This window comes from Silurus meridionalis, chromosome 11 (assembly GCF_014805685.1).
Source record: "Silurus meridionalis isolate SWU-2019-XX chromosome 11, ASM1480568v1, whole genome shotgun sequence".
Taxonomy (NCBI): domain Eukaryota; kingdom Metazoa; phylum Chordata; class Actinopteri; order Siluriformes; family Siluridae; genus Silurus; species Silurus meridionalis.
In genome coordinates, this window is record NC_060894.1 from 9,107,621 (window position 1) to 9,130,086 (window position 22,466).

A 22,466-nucleotide genomic window follows, 5' to 3' on the forward strand; every position below is an offset into this window, starting at 1 on the left:
CTGCCACTGTCACCTATTATGTAGGGCTGAGCATGCTAACACTTCTCCAAACCCCCAGACTGCCCTAAGCTCCAGCAGTTCCTTTCATTATCATTCCACCACAGGCCTGGCACTCACTCTTTGCCTCACACCAGACCAGCTTCCCTAAAAAAAAAATATTCTCTTGAATGTGAAGATAACAGGCTGTGAGTGAGCCTGCTGCTTTTAGTATTTGATCAAAGGCAGTTTAAGCAATGCCGTGCACTCTCTCGCCTCCTGGCATGTCTTAACTGTTCAAACTGCTGTATATACCAAAGCCACCATAACCTCCAAATACTCTGCTGTCCTCATATGAGGGCTTCATACATTCCTCATAACTACTTCCTTGTACAAACGGGACTCTTTTCTAAAGCATTTTCCTGTTTGTTAGCAAAGAAAATTTTCCGTAGTTATAATAGAAAGTATTATATATATATATATATATATATATATATATATATATATATATATATATATATATATATATATATATGTATGCTAATATACAGAACAATTTTAGGAGAATTTCGGAAAATTAGAAGGCACATAAAACAGTGCCTGGGAGAAAAGTAACATGCATAGAGCTCAAAATTGTTTTCCTATAAGGCATCTTATAAAATTGTTTCTACATTCACCTCCTCCCCATTTCTTCCCTACTATTAAACAACTTCTACCCAAGAGTCTTTCACTGCAGGTCTCGCTGTCTAGCAGTAAGCCACACAGAAGTCCAGCCTTTGCACTTTATTTACAGTTCCACTATTATTCCTTATGTCATTTATACTGGTGTGGTCTATACTTTTGTTCATTGACACTGTGCAATCCCAGCAGTTTTTTAAGGTTATTATCATTCTCTACTAAATTAACCCAATATATTATTATGTAATCAAATGCATTCTATGAACAACTATTACATTTTTTATGAAATATTCTATAATAATAAACCTGCATTTAAATTAAATTACTAGTTTTCTTTTTTATGATCAAATCAGTCCAATCCAAGCTTATGCAAAAAATGGAGTCTCAGAATCAAAACTATTTGTGATCAGAAAAAGCATAACTTTCTGTCTATTAGTTTGATTTTGCATAACTTTGCACTCCTCAATTTGGTAGACAATTCTCCCCAGTCATGTGACGACCAAATATTAATTGGGAAGTACAACCACATTTTGAACTGCTTATGTATTATATACTTGGAGGAAAGTGTTATTTGCCCTCTTCTGCATACATATTCTTACAGGCCTGTGATTAGCAAGTGTCTGCTATTCCAACCAGAGAGCATGGCCAGTTGTTGCTCGCTTGATTCCTGGCCACAGATGGCTGTTTCTTTTTTAGGATGTAAACATGCATTTGTCTAACATCTGCTGTGGTGCTAAATTGGCCATTACATTATACAGTCTAAGAGCATCTGGTAATAACTCACGACCAAAGAATTCACTTATAATTTATTTTTGTCAGCTATATCAGGGTGAGAATCAATGAGAGGAAAGCAGACTGTAGGCACTATTGTTTGCACCGACATAATTTCATAAAGCCAGTAAGAACCATGACACTCATTTCCATATATGCAATTTTCTTGGTCTTGTTGCATCTATCTTAGTGTTTTCCTTGTTCCGACATTTGATTCAGCTAATGAATGTGTCTGAACTGGGTTTGAATGAGCAACACTGCCTTCTACAGCCTCATACAAAGTCTGGATTTATCCTAACTATCAACCTCTTCCATATAGTGCATATGTATATATAGCCAGCTCTACCAGACATTAAAGGCCAAAATCACAGGGGAGCATTTCCCTTTGGCAGCATTTCAAATTCAACTCATGAAAGTCTTACTAATGAGCTAAGTTGCAAGAAGGTAGAATGCTAATACTAAGCTCTGGTTCTCCAGGACAGTTATGTGGCTTTATAAAATAAGAACTACAGCTCTTTGGTCACAATATAGATTTACCAGACCGTAAAAAAAAGTTTCTATGAGGAACAAAAAGTGATTCAAATGTAATGCCTTCCTGCAAACTAATTAGATGTGGTCTTTTCATTAGAGCAGAACGCTCTGTTTTGTCTTCGGATAGATTTTGGATTACAGAGATGAAAGACGTCCTGAGAAATTGCCTCTGTGTATTTGCACATGCAAGGAAACAATCAATTCAAAGAACGGCAGTTTTTTGACAGCTAAGCCATGGTAAATACCATTTAGAAAAAGATTTCAACTCTAGAAGTGTCGATGAAGCTGAGATGTGAAACGCCATAACTGCCGTTTGCTAAAGAAAGAATGGATCTTTGATGATATGCAGACAAGCAGTAAGTTTAATAATGACAGATTTTACTGTAACATGTCTAAACAACATGTAAAAATGAGCTAACGTCTACTTTGCAATACTATCTTTCCACAGCGGGCAGCCCTTATTGAAGGATGAACAAGCCTTACTTACATTTACATCTTCCCATAAACAGAAGAGGGGGCTTTAACCATGCAAAGGCTAATGAATTATGTATAATTTCAAAACATTTGGGAAAAAATATTTTTTATTATAATTTCATGCACAGGATAAGCAGGATGAAAGCAGGATGGTGGTTTTAAATGTTAAACTTTGTGCATTGTTTTTAATTAAAAAATGGTAAAAAGAAAGTAGCGTGTTACTAGAAATAATATGAAGAACTTCTGACTTACACTGTATGTATAAATATAGTTAGAAATTCTACAGATGTTGTTAATGAAGCTAGCACTTTTGGCATCCAAAATTTAAACATAATCTTTTCAGTTCTCTTCAAAATCACATGCAAGTATGTTGCCTTGTGAGAGGTTTCTAAATTGGCAGGCAACATAATTTACAGGCAATTAAGAGAGATGCCTTTTTGTCCTGGATTTTGCAATTCCACATCACATTTTTCATCTTCAGTTTGAAAAGCCTGAAATGCTACAGATACCACAATTTATTCTCTGAGTAGATATTTTATTTGACAGCTACAATAGAATGTAATAAGAATTTTGCCAAAACAAGTTCTAACTTAACATTCATGAACTGTGAATTTGCAACAAACAAACAAAGAAACAAACAGAAAAAAAATCAAATTACACTGTGCACATTTAAATACTAAAATGAATTACATAGCATTAGACTGTTCTTCTTTCAGAAGAGATCAATTGGTAAGTGGTATCAATGATGCTTGGAAGATATTAGCGCTAATGGAAAGCACCAATAGCTTTTAACTGCTTTTAATCATAAATTTGTAACATATATGGATTTCACAAAATGAACATGCAAAATTAAACTATCATAAATAGGATTTTCTACATCACACATATGTACAATACACAGTCTGGGAGAATCAGGGACTCTGTGGATAGTATGGACCTGAGTCTTTTCTCTCTGAAGCAGCAATTAAAGCCAGAGTTTTCTGTGCTGTGTAGGAGGAGCTGGGCATTGGGCAGGGGATAGATGAGGCTGAGTGCTGAACATGGCGCCCCAGAGAACTATAGGCCGAGGGTGAGAGTGAGCGACTCTGGGGGGCTATATTGGCATGCGTGAACGAGCTTGAAGTCCTGGATGCCCATCGAAGCGAGGAAGTGTAGCCGTATGCTGCACTGCTCATGAGGAACTCTTGAGAGCCATAGGCAGGTGGAGTGGGCCTTCTGGATGGCAGTCTGCGCCCACTAGGTGTGTCGTAGACAGGCATATCCTGAGTAGAAAGCAAAGATGGCTGCTTTTCCCGCTCCTCCAGTTCATGGCGTTCCTGTATAGACCTCATGGCAGGTTTGGAAAGGCTGTCATAGAACACAGGAGAGTGGCTGCTGGTGCCAGTGATATGAGGGCTACAGGTATGGTAGGATGCATGCTGAGCATCTGCTGGGCATTTGATGGCCACACCTAAATCTAAGGGATGAAAAGGAGGCAGGTAGTTCATTTTAAAAGTCCCACGTTGTGCTGGACTGACAAGGCTGTCATAGGAGAGGCTGAGGATGCCCTGAGTTGAGGAAGTGGAAGTCACAGAATCAGTACACTGATGGGTTTGAAATCCTCCACAGTGGCTGTGTTTCAAAGTAAGTGAGTGGGAGTTCAAAATGAGTCTGTTTATAGGAAGTGTGCTGGAATGCAAAGACAGGTGGGTAGAGATGGGAGTCTGCTTCTCTGTTTGCCCCATTTCAGATTCCTGGACAAAACCAGACATGTGTAGCTGGTGGTCCATCTGAATAAACACAGAATTCAGCAAGAAGAGATTGCAGTAATCAGGCATCTTCATTTGTGTCAAATGTGTATTAGTCTAAAATATTTACGGTTTATTATTTTTTATTCATATACATCTGTAGCATCCAGAATAAAAGTTTAGTTGTTTTGGATGTTTTACCTGAATAAATCTCAATGCCCAGTACACTTCTAGTCAACCAACAGTAATAGAATATGGTCTGTTCAAGTCAGTATTGAAGTGTGCCCATGAAAAGATTTGAAATCAAATAAAATACCTAAAATTGAATAAGGAACCAAGTGATTTAATGAAATGAAAAGAAATGACCTCGAACTGGACTTGAGCTGCCAATTAGTAGCTCAAAACATTAATCTCTGAGCTACCTCTGCCCTTCTTGAAGAAAACGCTATACAAACCTAGCCTTGAATTGGCAATCCACACACTGGACAAAATCTTGGCTTTGTCCAATCTTGTTTTTATTTTTTCAACTTCTTAACCTTGATTTCAGCCATATTGTCCACACACCTGCTCTCTGGGAACTTGAAAATGCACTCTGGAGGACGATTCTAGATTTTGACCAGTAGTCGGCTGGACAGTTGGCACAGAGGTCTGCAGAAAATTCTCTAAATCAGAAAAACACATTTTATGACTTTCTATCATAATGCCAATATAAAGTTTAGGCTTGCATTTTAAACATCACCATATCTTCCATAAAAATCAAGGGTGTAAAAGAGACAGTAATGCCCACCTTGCAACATGGCCAGGTGTCCCTTTAGCAGAACTGGTTCATGTTTTGGTGGCATAGGGAGCAGTGTGTTCAGCTCTCCAGAAGACTGTCGCTAGTAGAGGACAAACACAAACCTATCTATTATAAGTGTCAGAATGGTAAATTGGCTTTCACTTGTACAGTTAAGACACCATTACAGACACTGCGTTATCTCTCTATTGCAGTTACAAAGGAAGAAGAAGCAACTGGGCAGATGGTTAATGCTCATGCCTTGATTAAAGTCTTTAAATAAAGTTCCTCACTAGCTTATAAGGTGTAATTTAAAAGGACAAAAAGAGAAAGGGTAAATATCTGTTAAATTAGGGGTTTCAATTCACATAATTGGCCACTTATATTCCTAATGAAGCTCATTTTCGTTACTCGTGTTCGATTTCTTTTTTTAAATTGCACATTAAAATAGAATAAGGAAGTGTATTACCTTTATAGAAGTCATTTCAGTTTGGATCTCATTGTCATCGACTTTTATGGGTGACATTTTGAGAGATTCCAATGTTTGAAATGGTGGTTGTATATGGACAGTCTGCTTGTTTCCCAACTTCCAAATGTACCTGCCAGTGAAAAGAAGCAGAAAATGCCAATTTACATCATGGCACATGACCAAATATGGACAGGACATTGCAGAGCCACATGAGAACATTGTTTGTAGTACCTTGGAGAAATAGGACCAAACAGAAGAAACTTCGCATTGCCACAGCAACCACGTGTAAAGGGATTTGCTCCTCCTTTGAATTTTCTAGTGATCTGTAAAAATAAAATTCCAAATTGGATCTTAGGAGGTTTATAGGTTTTTCAGGTGAATGATTAGACTTTTTTTCCTTTTCTCACCTGTTCATTTGTGGTTTGTCCAGTTGCCACCAGGACTATATGGAAGCATGCCAATCCCATAACAGGGATTAAGAAAAGGGCTGACATGCTCATGATGGACAGACTGACCCAGATCAAAATGGGAATTAATAAGGCTAACACTTCAATAGCTTATTTTCAGGGAGGTCCAGTCACAGATATACATTACATGAGAGAAGCCTAGATGAGGATATGAAGTCACTATGTCTTCAAGAAGTGGTAGATGTGCCACATTTTGTAACATATATAAACATTTAACTTTTGAAATTGCTACCTAGCAAAGTCAAGTTTCTAATATAAAAAATGCTTTAACTATTTTTACAAAAATCTAAACAGGCCCATTATTTCAAAAGATTAAAAAAAATATATATATGATACATGGTTAATCCGTTATCATTTAGCCCTTTAAACTCTCACATGATCATTCAGTTTTTACATGGCTGCATCTTAACATTATGCTAATTATGCTTACTCCTTAACCACTAAATGATTTTAAATTAAAGTGAAACAAACAGGAAATGCATGTAATTAGAGTGTGCAGGAAGTAATTATGGATGCATGAATGAATCCTGAGAGCTTCATTCGGTGTATTAACAAACAAACCGGTGTGTTATGCACGCACAGTAGAGCTAGCGTTTATCTGTCACATACAGGGAAAAAATATCATTAACTATACAGAGTCAGGATACGTGACGGTTGCATGCAGCTCCCACAGGGCTTCAAGGTGGGCCAGAACATACAGGAGACCCCCAGAGAAAATGGCTACCATGTGCATGCTGAGAGCAAGCAGGAAGAGAAAGAAAAAACGGTAGTTCCTTCTCCCAATGCAGTTGTTCACCCAGGGGCAATGATGGTCAAAGTTCTGTGAACAATTTATTGAGCAGGGTTGAGAAGCTAATGTCAGAATCCATGCACAGTAAATGACAATTATAAAACATAGCCGGATTTCATGTTTATTGCATGATCATTATAGCAGAATTCTCACTATTATAATAAGCTAATTGTATATCACTTTTGCACTCATTATGCATTTCTAATACAGGCAAACTGCAGGCTGCTGTGAGGAATTTTAAGCAGCATGGTCTTTTTTTTCTGAGCACACAGCATCTAATGAATGGCACACAATGCACAATACTTGGTTGGCTTTCTAAATACAGCTGACTGTGTGCAGATTTCATCTAAAAAGGCACAAAATGATTATTTCTGCACATACATAATCATACCATGCATATTCACCTGCTTGAACCTTTCTAAACTTGCATCCTTACTACTATGGAACTGGTGTGCCATACAGTATGCTTCTATTTTTAAGTAATACATTTGAAGTTTGGCATACTTTGTCCATGACTTTATATAATCTCTCCAATAATAACTGGAGCCTTCAAGTTTTAGGGGTACTGAAAAAAACTATAATTGTACTCTATTCAAATAATAATGCTGTATGTCGCAATTGAATTAATTCAGGGGTTGCAGACAAATGGAAGTAACTTTTACTCTTGCCCTCACTTCATTATTAGGGGGTATTTAGTGTTGATTCATGCCATACTAGTCCATTTGAGTCAAAACTGGTTAAACGTATATGCACAAAGTCTGTCCACACACACACTCACACACAAACCACTCACCTCCACACAATGGTCACACACACTACAGTGCGAGCACCGTGGGGGTCTATAAAAGTTGCAGGAGGCACACCACTTCATCTGAAACTGGATTCCTCGAACCTCCACATCCCTATAAAGTGGAGCACGGATGTCATCATCTTTATCTTCGTCCTCATTAGCTACAAAAGTGACAGCAGTGATACAATGAGTTTTAATTTTTTTTTAATGGAAAACCTTATCCTTTTTTTTTTTGTGTAATCATAATAGCCTTTTTATTGAAAGAAAAAAAAAAAAAAGAAATGCATGTCAATGTGATCTGGTGAACTGAATTTTACTGACCCCTCGGCAGCACACCGGCATCCATGAACGTTGCCATGGTGAAGTTCGCCAAGGCAAAAAGAAATGTGATGCCGACACACGGAGTGAACGCAAGAGACACGTTCTTGGCGAGCCAAGGACACCTGCGAGACACGAGAAGAATGGAGTCATGGTTACAATTATAGACAAGTGTTCCTTGATGCCTACTTAAGTGCCACATGGTGAGATGTGCAACAGCATAGTCAATGGAACAATCAGGGATACGGCCGTAATAAACGTCACGCCAATAATCCATGCTTTTGCGAAGGAAGGAAGATGAAATTATAGATAAAGACGAAAGTGTGGATGGTGAAAAAAAACTGGATTAAATGAGGGGATGAGTAAATGGCAGAAAGGATAAATGGAAAGGTAATCAGGGAAAAAAAAAAACTTAACAACTGATGGTGTAGTAGATGAAATTCAGATGCAGGGATAGATAGATGTAGATCTGTGTGTAATAAAGGATGGAGAACAATAAATATTATTTTGAAAAACATTTCATGCTATAACAATCAAAAATGTGATTAAATAAATCATAGAATATTAGAAGAATATTAGAAGTCCCCCCACCCCACCGCTATTTACAAGAATAGAGGTCAGAAGGGGGGTTGAGACTAAATAAATATCTGCACTACGCCAGATGGATTTCCACAATCCCAGATTACCGAATTGAGATCAGAGATCACACAGGAGGAACAGGCATGTTTATTGTGAGAAATGCAGTGATAACCAATGGTACATTTCAAAATCAATGCATCTTTATAAAAAAAAGAAAAAAAAGAAAGGAAAAAGATGACAACCATAATTCCACATGAAGCCATTTTTGTCTCAACCAAACAATTTCCATTTTGAGTTATTACTTTTTCTCTGTCCTTGTCCTCTGTGCTTGGATTTAGATTCCTTCTGGCATCTGGGGGACAGACCGTAATGAGCCACTAAACCACATGAATCCTCATATAGCCAAAAATCCCACTAATGCTGTTCATTGCTCTAGACTTTATTTATCATAAAGGAAAGTAAACAATGGCATGGAGCCAACAATTTCCCTGTGGACTGAGATCTTGTTAAATCATATTGAATGATGTTTAATGTTAGTGGCATTTATGTACAGTTCGATCATTTTCACTGAGGATGGATTGTCAAGGCATTACGCCACCTACACCAACTAGTTCCATCTTTTATTTTTTAGTTACAGATAATGCACTAACAATTGTTGTTATTTAGCTAAAAAAGCTGTATCATTCTTCAATAAGATTTCTATTTATTTTCCTACAAAATGTGCAGTTATTGTATGAGCACAACACAGAAGAACATATTAATCAAAGACTTTGAAGTCAGTTAGAAAATTAACATTTGCAACTAGTTCGTAGTTGTTGTTTTTTTAATTAATTTTTTTGCTTATTGTTCTGTGTGCAACTGCTGCTTTCAGGTTGTCCTGCAACTCATTTCCAGTGTCTGCTAGCCTCTCTATGACCTTCTTTATCGTTATTTGGGTGGATTTGTGCACTTGTATGATATTAAATAATACATGTATGCCTGGATGTTTGAATACAAATTTCCTTCCACTGTGTATTAGACACTAATATTGTATGTCATTCCCATTAACAGGCAAATCACAAGCGTAAAGACTTGTTCCCTTTAAGAAGCCATAAGGATTACCATGCAATACTGATTTTGACCATCTGGAAAGCAAAGAGTTTTTATTATGTGCAGCGTGTCCTGATGAGATTTGAGTCCTAATAAAACAGCCTGGCAGCTTTGAATCTAAGCTTTGCTATCTGTGTGCAAGCCTGAGCATTGCAGTACATGTACTTTGATTTATTTATTCGGCACAATTTTGATGGTGAGTTAAGCAAAATTCAATGGAAGCGTAGAGCTGGAAATGATGACGGTTAAGGGTCTTGCACAAGGGTCGTGACTCGTGGTCTTTTTACGCATTAATGAAATCACACACCTTTACTGTATGGATGCAATGTATATTTTTAATTATTTATTATAAATTAAATATTATTATATATACATAATATAAAATATGATAGCCAAATGTTTTACTTCTTAAATTTGCAACTAATTTAGTTATCTATTTTTATATATAATAAGTGGCATTCATTTAATAGGAAAGGTCAGTAGTTATGAGTGTAGAGAGTAGAGACCGGACCCGCTAATAAGAGCTTAATCAATATAATCAATACTTAATGCCCAATAAATATACATGCTTACTAATAAATGAGACTTCATCAAGACTCATGTTTGCCTTAAAGGAAAAAGAAACTGCACTTTTAACCACAAAATAACCCCCATTAATACTATGCAAAACAGGTTTGATGGTGGCGCACACACTTAGACTAGATGTACTAGTGCTCTTCCTAGTTGAAATAACATTGGCACTTCCCAATGACAGGTTTGCAAGATGTATAATAAATGAATGCTTGTTAAAACTTTTCTTGACACAGCTTGCTGTTGCAGAATGGAAAAGTGATGATGACGCACACCTGAATGGTGCATTCTTAATTTGTTTTTGAAGGCGATCATAAAACATTTTTTTCTTTAATCTGCTATTTTATTAAAATTTGCCATTCTGTAATATAAATTAGTATAGGGCATTGGGAATGATAATGTTCAGGAGTTAGAGAAGTAGTCTATTATTGACCCTGACCATGTTCTTTTCAGAAAGTCTACTTTTTACAATCAGTTTACAATTTAGCCACATGATATTTTGTTATGATTTCTAAATAACATTGCCTTTCTCCTGCCTGAAATCACTGTCTACAGGTTCTTAAAAATCAAATCTTGGCCACTGCTCAGACGCTTACTGTAAGGCACATTTCTGCTGAGCTCCACTTCAGGTCTGAAACTCGGTTGTTTTATTTGCTGTTTTCCTGAGAGGGAGGACAATAAGTACTTTCTTTGTTCCTTTCTTACAAGAGAGGGCTGTGTATCAAAATCAAGAAGTCTCCAGGGTAACACTGTTCTTTCTACTTTTAGCCACTGACCAATTGCAGGTCTAAGTAGAACCATAATTTTGCTTACTTTCTGCTCTTTGTTGCTTCAGTGATGCTGTAGATTTGCACCTAAAAACTGATTCATAAAGAATGTTATGTTGCTCAACCCAGGATCCTTATTAACAACCTGCTCGTTCTGAGCATCCTTCAAAACTTCAAATATCATAAACCTATATTTCATTCAAAATAGAACACAGAAAACATATCACATGATTAAACTGAGAAAATGTACTGTTTTAAGGAAAAGATAAGGTAATTTTGGTGAGGTTAGGACGAGGGCCAGGAAAAGCAGGTAAAGTAAGTGTTACTAAAATTAAGCAGCTGGAGGAACATTTTTGAACAAATTAAGTTAATGGCGAATTTCAGATATCAAAAGAGTATCTTAGAGAGGCAGCATCTCTCAGAAGTGACGATTGGCAGAGATTCACCAATCTGCAAAAAACTGCAGCTACAAATTGTGGAACAATTTTAGAATGATGTTCCTCAAAATCAAATTACAAAGACTGAATTTTTAATCATCTACAGTACATAATATCATCAAAAGATTCTGAGAATTCTGCAAAATGTCTGTCTGCCATGGGAAAGAGCAAAAATCAATATTTGATGTCCATCATATTAAGGTGTTTAAGTGGCACTGCATTGAAATATAGGCATAATTCTACTCAGAAACACCTCCAGAAATCAGAAATGTTTGTTAGTAAAAAAAACACAGTTTGCCATGTCATATACAAATACAGGTTAAAGCGCTCTCATGCGGAAGAAGTCATATGTGAACATGACCCAGAAACACTGCCATCTTCTCTAAACCAACATTTATTTAAAATGGACTGAGGCAAAAGTGGAAAACTGTTCCATGGTCAAACAAATCAACATTTTTAATTCTTTTTGAAATCTTGGTTGCCATGTCCTCTAAGCTAAAGAGGAGAGAGACCTTCTGGATTGTTCTCAGTGCTCTGTTCAATCTCTGATTATGCTAAAAGGTATATACAGGTTTTAGAGCAACGTATGTTTCCATCCAGGCAACATCTTTTTCAGGGAAGGCCTTCCATATTTCAGCAAGACAATGCTAACCAGCATATGGCATCTATTAAAACAGCATGACTTCGTAGAAGTGTGTGAGTGCTGAACTGGTCTGCCTGCAGTCCAGACCTTTCACCAATCTAAAACATTTGGTGCATCATGAAACAAAAAATATGACAAAGAAGGCCCAAGACGGTTAAGCAGCAAGAATTCTGTATCAGACATAAATGGGACAACATGTATGTCCCAAAACTTCAGCAACTGGTCTCCTCAGTTCCCAGACATATGACAGTTTGACTGTTCAACAGTTTTCATTTTTACAATCTCTTTCCTTGATATGGTACATTTCCTCAGTTTAAACAATTGATATGTTTTCTTTATTCTAATGTGAATAAAATATGGGTTTATGACATTTGCAAATTGTTGTTTCTGTTCTGTTTTTATTTATATTTTACACAGTGTCAACTCATTTTGGAATAGGGTTTGTAGTACTCTTTTACTTAGCAGCTATAAAAGAGTAAAGATTTACAATCCCAATATACATTTTTGAGTCTGGTATCCAGGGATGGGCAGTATTTATGATGCATGTATTTCAAATCCGTATTTCAAATGTAAAATAAGATTTTTGAATTTGTATTTGATAGGATTGATTCAAATGGCCTAATATTTTGAAAGAAAATACTTCAGTGTTTTGTATTTTTGTAGTTTAATCCTGTAAAATACTTTGTAAGAAGTCTATATGATGACATCATAAAAATGCGGCCTCTGATTGGTGCCTACTCAGTAATTTGTCTTCTGACATATTGAGATCAGAACAGAAAATGTATCCATATGAAAGAAGGAGGTCAAGGTTAGAAATGTGAAGGCTGCTGGCTTTCAAATATTAAATAAATGATTGATAAATTTTTTTATTGCTGAATATTGTACCTTAATTGTAGTACAGTAGCTGTTTAGTAGGATCATATTTTGCATACCAATTCATGAATGACTGCCTGACACATAATATCATTATATTTATGATTACCGATCAATTAATTTGAAACTAATTGCTATGATTGCAGGTGCCATCAGTTGTCTTTTTATGAATGACTTGTTTGTCGTTTAGTCAGTGTTGCTGATTCAAAGCAGCCCTCTGTTACCAAACACCAGTTAACTAAATTAGGATACAATAATTAATAATTCGCAAACTGTTAAACATTAAACTTTTGGTTACTTTAAAACTAACCTCAGATATAAATCTGGGAGATCAAAAGGTTTATGTATGTGAATATTTGATCTGTTAACTGGTTGCATATGTCTGTTATATAGCTGTTGCTATCAAACACTGTTTACTTAATCAACTAAGTCGGTGTAACAGTCAGGGAACAGATCAAACAGGCCAATTGATGAAAGCTTTAGCGAAGACATTTCCTGTTCCCTTGTAAAAGTATTTTTTAGTATTTTTAAAATGCAAACAATAAAGTAGTTTTTTTTATACATGTGGCTGCTGTATTTTGTAGTTCATTTTGATACACTTAAAGTTAAGGTATTTGGTAATTGGTATTTAAAATACATTTTGAAATATATTTGCTCAAACCTGCTGGTATCTATAAGTGTCAGGCTGGATGAACTTAGCCAAAACCGACGTAACTTAGAACGAGGTTTTAAAGATCGAACACAGAATGCATCCACAGCACCGACAAAGTCCATAGAATCGGTAATGTCCGTGAGAAAGGTAGAATCCAAAGGAACCCGTATAATCCTTAGAAAGGTAAAGTCCAACAAAAGGTTAGTTCCACTAGGAGTTTAGTCCATGTAAGTTCCCCAGCGTAAACTGTAGCCCCCGTAGAACGGCCGGGGACTCTAAGGAAGGGTGGCCCTTAAGTTGGGATGAGTGGAGATGAGCGCCAGGTGCAGGTACTTAGTATGATGGAGAGGTGCTGCGGGCGTGAAGGCGTGGCAGGCGGTTCCCTGACAATAAGTATTTTGTTTTTGTAAGGCTGCTCAACAATCTTAAATGGAACCGATGTGATGATTCAGCAACTCAGTTCACACAAGTTAACTTAACAACCCTCCCCAATTTATCCGGGCTTGGGACCGGCACTGAGAGTGGCTGGGGATGGTTCCCTGACCGGGAATCGAACCCGGGTCGCAGCGGTGAGAGCGCTGCATCTTAACCACTAGACTTACTTCTTTTAATAAAGATAGACAAATTGCACTTTTTACAGTACAGAGATTATATTTGGATTTAAAAGGTGAAATAAAAATGAGGTTCCCACTAATATTTATATTGAACCACTTGAGATGATTTTAGCTGTTAGCTTTAGTTGTAGGAAATAATCAAAAATTGGGCGATATTATCCAACTGGGTGCTAAGATTTACTATTACCACGTTACAGTTTATTATTTTTGTAGTTCAGCATGTACTTTCATTCTTTGAATTGCACTGCTCGTTGTCACTAATTAAAATTTTAGCCATTAGAAAAATGATGCATTATGCTTTATATCCATGTAAAGAAGAAATTGCACAATATTATTTGTTTTATTTTACGGTACTGAAACCTTTTAATCTTTTCTCCTTCACACTAAAACACTCACATTGTAAATATAATAAATCTCAAAATAGTTAAAATAGAATTAAATAAATTGTAACAAAAAAAACTGAATGTCTATTTATAGGTAAACATTTCCACAATCCAATTTTATAGTTGCCATTTGTTACAGGATACAATATGTTTTCTCTAATATTGTGAGCCACCAATTATTTGCTGGTACTGACCCAATTCTAATCCAATTACTAATACAATTTATTAATTGTTATTAATTGCATTATTTGAAGCTATAAAAAAAATAATTCCCTAATCAGTTCCCTAGAATTTCTCACAGATTTCAGCTTTACCGCTGACTGGTGCAAAGGCGCATTGTGCACAGAGGCAGTGTCATAGTGGAACAAGTTCGGGTCTCCGAGTTCAAGTGAAAAGAAAAGTCTAAAACATCCAAAGACATCCTATACAATTGTGTGCCTCCAACTTTGTGATAACAGCTTGGGGAAGAACCACATATGGCAAATACCACATTTCAAAATACATTTATTTTAACAATATCATCAAAATAAAATCTAAATGTAAATAAGGCATCTATTTGCACTGAAAACACCAAAATGACCCCAAGCCTCTTCCAGTATGGAAATCAAACAACAACTGCATGCAAATCCTAATCCCTAACTTTCCATCTGCTGAAGCAATCAGTCGATTTAATAAATTACAGGCTGAACCCAGACTGGAATTATCATGGCAGAAAAGGTGACAGAGCAAAAGCTGCTTCATCCCGTCTGTCTACTCACACAGCATCAACACGAGCTGAGTTAAAGGCCACACTGTGAATTACAAGTCAGTGCATGTTTTACTATTCAGTGTTACAACAAGTTCAGGGCAAAATGTTGTGACATGCATTCTGTAAAACGTCCTGCAACAGCAAATCTGCTAGAAAAACTGATCTTTCTATCTAAATATAATCTGCTCCAGGCTGTAGCGCACTGCCCTAGTTTCTAAAAGCGCAGATTTCCCCTGAAAACCCAGTGACAGATTTACATATAAGAATAAATGTCTGCATTTCAATCATAAGTTAAAAACAATTAAGTGTTTTGTCAGGTGCTTATAGAGAGCAAATGTTTTACATTTAACATGCAGTGTCATTTTATCTAATGAATAACAGAGCTTATGCAAATTGCCCAGAAACTAATGCTTCATTAGGCTTCTGTTTGTATTCATGATAACACCAAGTAAAAAGCCTTTAAGTGCACTATATCTGCTCTACATTGCTATTGCAACAGGAGAAAGTCTTATAACCAAAGGGTCTTAACTACCACCTCAATTTCATAAACGTTGGGATGCCTTGTTAAATATAAATAAAAACAGAATGCAATGATTTGCAAATTTCATAAAAACCCATAGTATACTCTCAATAGAACATAGAAACCAGATCAAATTTTTAAACTAAGGAAGTGTACCATTTCAAGGAAAAATAAATACGATAATTTTTATTTTGATGGCATTTTTAAAAAGTTGGTACATGGCAACCAAAGGCTAGAAAAGTAAGTGTCACTAAAAAGAAACTGCTGAAATGACATTTTGCAATTAATTAGGTTCATTGGCAACAGGTCAGTAAGATGATTGAGTATAAAAGAGTATATTAGGAAATATTATTAGAAGGCATGGAATTAGCTTCCATTGTTATGCTGATGATACTCAGCTATATATTTCATCTAAACCAGGCGATACAGCTCAATTAACCCGGATGACTGAGTGTGTTAAGGAACTAAGAGATTGGATGACCCATAACTTTCTACTTTTAAATTCTGATAAGACTGAGATTTTGCTCATCGGCCCAAAAACTGGTATACAGACGCTCCAGCATCTCAACCTGCATTTAGACGGATGTTCTGTAACCACTAGTTCAACGGTAAAAGACCTGGGTGTTATTTTAGACAGCGACTTGTCTTTCAAAAATCACATCAATCAGGTTACAAAAACAGCCTTCTTTCACCTTAGAAATATTTCTAAGCTAAGAAATATGTTGTCTATATCCGATGCAGAGAAGCTCGTCCATGCGTTTATGACCTCCAGAATAGACTACTGTAATGCGTTACTAGGTGGATGTCCTGCTTCATTAATAAACAAGCTTCAGTTAGTCCAGAATGCAGCAGCCAGAGTTCTTACAAGGTCAAAAAAATATGATCACATAACCCCGATCTTATCGTCCCTACATTGGCTTCCTGTTAAGTTTCGAATAGACTACAAACTATTACTTCTCACTTATAAAGCACTAAATGGTTTGGCTCCGTGTATCTATCCAGTCTTTTAACACGCTACAATCCGCCACGCCCCTGAGATCTCAAAACTCTGGGCTTCTAGTAGTTCCTAGAATAGCAAAGTCCACTAAAGGTGGTAGAGCATTTTCACATTTAGCTCCTAAACTCTGGAATAGTCTTCCTGACGGTGTTCGGGGCTCAGACACACTCACCCAATTTAAGTGTAGATTAAAACGTATCTTTTAGCAAAGCCTACACATAACACACATCACATCATAACCTTGTGCTCCAGAACATCTGATCACATGCACATTATCAACTTGTGCTGTTAATATCATGAACAGCAGCTACGCTAATTCCTCTCCACTGCTTCTCTTTCTCTCCCCATCCCGAGGCATCCTGAGGTTGCTCCAGCTCCAGTCACCTCCCACCTCGTGATGATTACGGACCTTTAAAGAAGTAGATGCCGAACTCACAAACATCCTGAACCATCTAGAGACGTACCAGTGCCATTTGGATCCCGCTACATGTGTGGAGTTTTGACATTGGACCTCCTGGAGTGTTTAAAGGCTCTGGCATGGAGAAGCTGATGCTGGATCTGTGGTGATCACAAATGCTGAGCTTATAAAACTCGGAGCTACTAACCATATAGACTGTTTAAGACTGCAGAAAGAACATTACTTATAATCTTATACTCCAGTAATCATGTTAGTTCTCACTCTCCAGTGTTCTGTATTGTTGAAAGATTTATGATCAAACTCTTGATGTCACCCAGATGAGGATGGGTTCCCCTTTTGAGTCTGGTTCCTCTCAAGGTTTCTTCCTCATAACATCTAAGGGAGTTTTTCCTTGCCACAGTCGCCACGGCTTGCTCATCAGGGACAAATGCACACCATTCACCATCACTGTTGATTTGTGTAAAGCTGCTTTGAGACAATGTCTGTTGTGAAAAGCGCTATACAAATAAACTTGACTTGACTTGACTTGATATTAGAGAAGCAAAGTTTCTCAGAAGTAAAGAAAGGCAGAGGTTCACCAATCTTCAATGTAAAATCACAAAGACATTGAATATCTCATCATCTAAGCTCAGTGAACTGGGTATCTGCACCTCCACTTGCAAATGGATTCTGGACTTTCTCACCAACAGACCTCAATCTGTCAGGTTGGGAAACCAGGTATCCTCAACCCTAATTCTGAACACTGGCATACCGCAGGGCTGTGTTCTGAGCCCACTGCTCTACTCCCTGTTCACCCACGATTGTGCTCCTCTGTATAACTCCAACATCTTCATCAAGTATGCAGATGACACCACCGTGGTCGGCCAGATCGACAACAACAACGAATCGGCCTACAGGGAAGAGATCCGTAATCTGGCAGCATGGTGTGCCACCAACAACCTGACTCTCAACGCCACAAAGACCAAAGAGCTCATTGTGGACTTCGAAATCCAACAGCAGGAGACATCTACCAGTCAACATCAATGGAACCGAGGTAGAGCGAGTCTCCAGCTTTAAGTTCCTGGGAGTTCACATCTCTGAGGATCTGTCCTGGCAGCAGAACACGTCAGCTCTGGTAAAAAAAGCACAACAACGCCTGTACTTCTTGAGAAGTCTCAAGAAATCTCATCTGTCCCCGGGGATTTTAACGAGCTTCTACCGCTGCATCATTGAGAGCATCCTGACCAACTCCATCACTGTATGGTACGGAGGCTCCACTGTGTGTGAACGTAAGCACTGCAAAGGGTGGTCAAAACCGCCCAACGCATCACTGGCACCCAACTACCTGCCATTGAACACCTTCACCACAGCAGATGTCTGCGCAGAGCTCACAGCATCATCAAGGACTCTTCACATCCCAGTCATAAACTGTTTAACCTCCTTCCATCACGAAGGAGATACAGAAACTTACGCACCAGAACCAGCAGGTTCAGGGACAGCTTTTTTCCATCCACCATCACACTACTGAACTCTACACTACACCGCTAAATCACTACAAAACAAACATAAACAAAAGACTGTATATAACCTCTGTACAATACATGTACATACTACATATTATATCTTTTCACTCCTCATTACATCTGCACTTTTTATATCTGTATGTATATTTATCATTACTGTACATTCTGCCCAACATTTCACATTAATCTGTATATAATGTATGTGTATATATATATATTTTTTTTATATATAGTAGACTGTTTATTCAGCTTGCTACTCCTTAATGCCATAATCTTGTGATCTGTAACCTTTCATTTCTGCACATTTTTCTTAATTACTGTACACCTTTATATTTATTCACTGTACTTCTGAATGTCCACACATCTCTGCACTGAAATAGCCTTTATATTTATTCACTGTATATACTTCATATATATACCACTGCTGTAAATATGCCAGATAGTTATCCGCACTGTAAATATGCTAGATATTTATCTGCACTTTTGCACGACTGCTACATTTTGCACTTCTGGTAGATGCCAAACTGCATTTCGTTGCTGTGTACCTGTACAATGCAATGACAATTAAGTTGTATCTATCTATCTATCTATCTATCTATCTATCTATCTATCTATCTATAGTACAAAATATAATAGAATCAAAGAATCTGGAGAAATCTCTGTGCACAAGGGACAAGGATTGGATGCCGTGATCTTTGGGCCCTCAGGTGGGACTGAACTAAAACCAGACATGATTCTGTAATGGAAATTATTACATGAACTCAGAAACACCTCCAGAAACCAGCGTCTGTGAACACAGTTTGCTGTGCCATTCACAAATACAGGTTGAAGCTCTATGATGCAAAGAGCTATATGTGAACATGATCCAGAAATACCACCATCTTCTATGGGAAAAAGCTAATTTAAAATGGACTGAGGCACAAACTGGTCAGAAAGATCTAAATGTGAATTCTTTTTGAAAACCATGGAAGCCCCTGACTAAAGAGAAGAGGGACCATCTGGCGTCTTCTCTGGTGGTTTGGTGTTGCATTAGTGCTTATGGAATGCCAGCTTGCACATCTGAAAAGAAATGAAAAGTATGCTTCCATCCAGATTACATCTTTTTAAGGGAAGGCCTTGCATATTTAAAAAAATACAATGTTAAACCACATACTGCAACTATTGCATGCATCTATTACAACTGCATAGCTCCATAGTAGAAGAGTCTGGGTGCTGACCTTTCACCAGCTGGTGAAACATTTGGTGCATCAATCAAAAAAATTGACAAAGAAGACCCAGGACTGTTGAGCAGCTAGAATCTTGTATCAGACACAAATCAGACAGCATTCCACTCCCAAAACTCCAGCAACTGGTCTCTTCAGTTCCTAGACATATATTGTTGAAAGAAGAGGGGATTCTACACACGGGTAAACATGCCCCTGTCCCCATGTTTTTGAGAACTCAAAATTACCTTATTTGCTCTTAAAATGTTTTCTGTGTTCTATTGTGAATAAAATTTGGGTTTATGAGATTTGCAAATGATTGCAATTTGTTTGTGTTTACCTTTTACACAGTGTTCCAACTTTTCTGAAATTAATATTTAATTTATTAAATCGAATCGCAATATATTGCTGTAATAAGTTTTATATATTTTTTATTATTATTTATAATTTATTTTTTTTATTTTTTTGCAGCATCATTTATACTGTATATATTGTTACTTACCACTTTAATTCAGTTCTTTTCATTAAAAACTTAACAACTTCAGTAGTATACATAATGTCTACATACATGAAAACTTACTTTTTAATATTACAAATTTAGTAGTAGTAATAATAATAATAATAAAAACTTGAATAGCCCTAAACAATGATCATATATTTGGTAGGTATGAATCACTGGTTGTAGTGTATCAGTGGTTAAGATTTTCTTTTATTCCCAATACTGCCAAGACTTTTAACCTTCAGCTCAGTTGTGTCCTGCTTCAGATGTCAAGTGTTTTTTTAAGCCTCAGCCAAATAAGCAAATGTATTGGATTATGTAAATGATGTTATACTATATTACAGTTGTTTACTGTAGACCTTTACACCACTTTTAATTGGACATCCTGGTACTTTCCTGGTAAGCCTGCTGGAGGGCAGCTGCAGCTGTATTATATGATGGAATTAGTGACTGTATGACATCCTAATGTATATAAAAATCTCACTGCTATTTGCACTATGAACAATTGCACTGACTCACGTGAAGGTGAAGAACAGGGTGGAGGTCACCACCAGCAGACTCACGGTGATGGACACAGGAGTGTAGCCGATCCCGGTGGCCATATCCTCTCTTTTCACACACTTCAGCGTCTCAGTCCTTAAACCACATCATAGTTCCACTGAACAGTAGGAACGTTGTTGTTTTGTTTTGTTTACAGTTTGTAAGTGGAGGAAATGTAAAAGCTCAGAGCTTCACTCCGTCTCACGAACTACATTTAATTACGCGCTTCTGCCAAGTACAACCGGTTCAAGCGACTCGAATGAACTGATACTAAAAACGGACAGTCCTGATGTTTACTCTCATTATAAAATATTAATAACTTCATTAAAAAATCAAACAATCAACAGCCGCAGCGTTCAGAAATCAATACTAAATAAAATCGAATGAATCAAAATCCTCATTCGCTTAAAGAACAAGATTAAAATGGGGCGGAGCAAAGAGGCGTGACGTAGAGAATGTATTATAGATTACACTTTATACTTTATCTTTTACTATTTTGATTTCAACTACAAAAATAAAAAGTCTATATTATTATAATTATTATTAATATAGTAACATATATACATTTATATAATAGGGGAGAAACAAATCTCGAGTGTGCAGTTTATAATTGTCATAATATATTATTATTATATTATACATTATTGTTTTAAATTATATTCAATATGACGTATTGTATAGCTGACTGTACTGTTTATGTTATTTATATTATTAGTAGTAATAGTATGATATTACTATTATGACATTATAGTCTAGATATATTTTAAGACACAAGATATACAAAAGTATGTAAAATGCTACTTTGAAAAAAAAATCAACCTGTTGAAACTATAGAACTCGTTTTAACAGAGTTATGAAAAGAAGTAAACTTAATACCAGTGATCAATTGTTCAGAAGTTTGCATTGGGAATATTGAATATTTCTGATTTAGTCCAGGACCTATATCTAATGCACTTCTCACCTGGTAGCCACTGAGGAACTTCATGTGAAACAAAGGCAAATTACAACCCTGTACATTTTTTTTAATAAAAAATAAAGTAGGAATGCAATATGATTGTTATAATATTGCACTATAATAAATGCTACATGTTAGGCTTTGGCCAGTAAGAATAACATAAAACCTCTCGTTGCTAAACTGTGTTCACTTCATAAGAACTGGTTACATAAGCCGAGAAGCGAATGGGTCGCAAAATCGCTCGCCCTCTGGTGGCTCAACCCTCAAACTGCAACACTGCAGTACGTGGAAAAAAAAAGGTTGCCAGATTGGGTCTTAAGAATTGAGACTTTTTTTTAAAGACTGATGCAATGTTTTTTCTTACTGATAAATATCATTTAGATTACAGGATGTTTCTACTACTTACTATTAATTATCATCATCATGGTGCAACAAATATTGCTGTGGGTAGTTCATAAGTTTTAATTGCCACTTTTGTATATCCTCATGCTAAATTACCCTAGTGGATGTTCTCTCATCCATGGTTTATTGTCAGTTTATAATTAGTGTTACCAAGATTGCTGCTGGATCTATCAGGGACCAAGTTAAAGCATCTGAAGAAAAAAAAAATGCATCACCGTATTCAGAATCGTTTTGTTTCCAAATGATCACAGTATGAATTTCATCTTCACAGTACACACTGCTTTTAAATCAAGATCTAGCAAAACATTTA

At 36.7% G+C, this 22,466-nt stretch overlaps 1 protein-coding gene across 3 annotated transcripts; it reads right to left on the reverse strand.

Moving 5' to 3' along the window:
• Positions 1 to 2,349: 2,349 nt before the first annotated feature.
• Positions 2,350 to 21,941, reverse strand: zdhhc8a (zinc finger DHHC-type palmitoyltransferase 8a). 3 transcript variants are annotated; one of them, XM_046860434.1, is made up of 11 exons: positions 21,761 to 21,941; positions 20,779 to 20,895; positions 7,770 to 7,891; positions 7,452 to 7,609; positions 6,516 to 6,688; positions 5,809 to 5,911; positions 5,633 to 5,724; positions 5,402 to 5,531; positions 4,945 to 5,035; positions 4,722 to 4,819; positions 2,350 to 4,199 (listed from the first exon to the last, which is right to left on the reverse strand). In XM_046860434.1, the coding sequence occupies exons 2-11, from the start codon at positions 20,859 to 20,861 to the stop codon at positions 3,342 to 3,344; spliced, it is 1,908 nt and encodes a 635-aa protein (XP_046716390.1). In that variant the 5' UTR covers positions 20,862 to 20,895; positions 21,761 to 21,941; the 3' UTR covers positions 2,350 to 3,341. The 3 variants fall into 3 exon arrangements, with proteins under 3 accessions (XP_046716390.1, XP_046716389.1, XP_046716391.1); XM_046860433.1 differs by lacking the exon at positions 21,761 to 21,941 and having other exon boundaries at positions 20,779 to 21,203; XM_046860435.1 differs by lacking the exons at positions 5,809 to 5,911; positions 6,516 to 6,688; positions 21,761 to 21,941 and having other exon boundaries at positions 20,779 to 21,203.
• Between the last annotated feature and the right edge of the window lie 525 nt (positions 21,942 to 22,466).

Excerpts from the sequence above, each read along its gene's own strand:
- zdhhc8a (XM_046860434.1), bottom strand. The coding sequence starts at position 20,861 with ATGGCCACCGGGATCGGCTACACTCCTGTGTCCATCACCGTGAGTCTG. Across the intron at positions 7,610-7,769 it reads TGCCGGTGTGCTGCCGAGGG|CTAATGAGGACGAAGATAAA; the intron begins GTCAGTAAAATT and ends TCACTTTTGTAG. Across the intron at positions 6,689-7,451 it reads TGTGTGACCATTGTGTGGAG|AACTTTGACCATCATTGCCC; the intron begins GTGAGTGGTTTG and ends AATTGTTCACAG.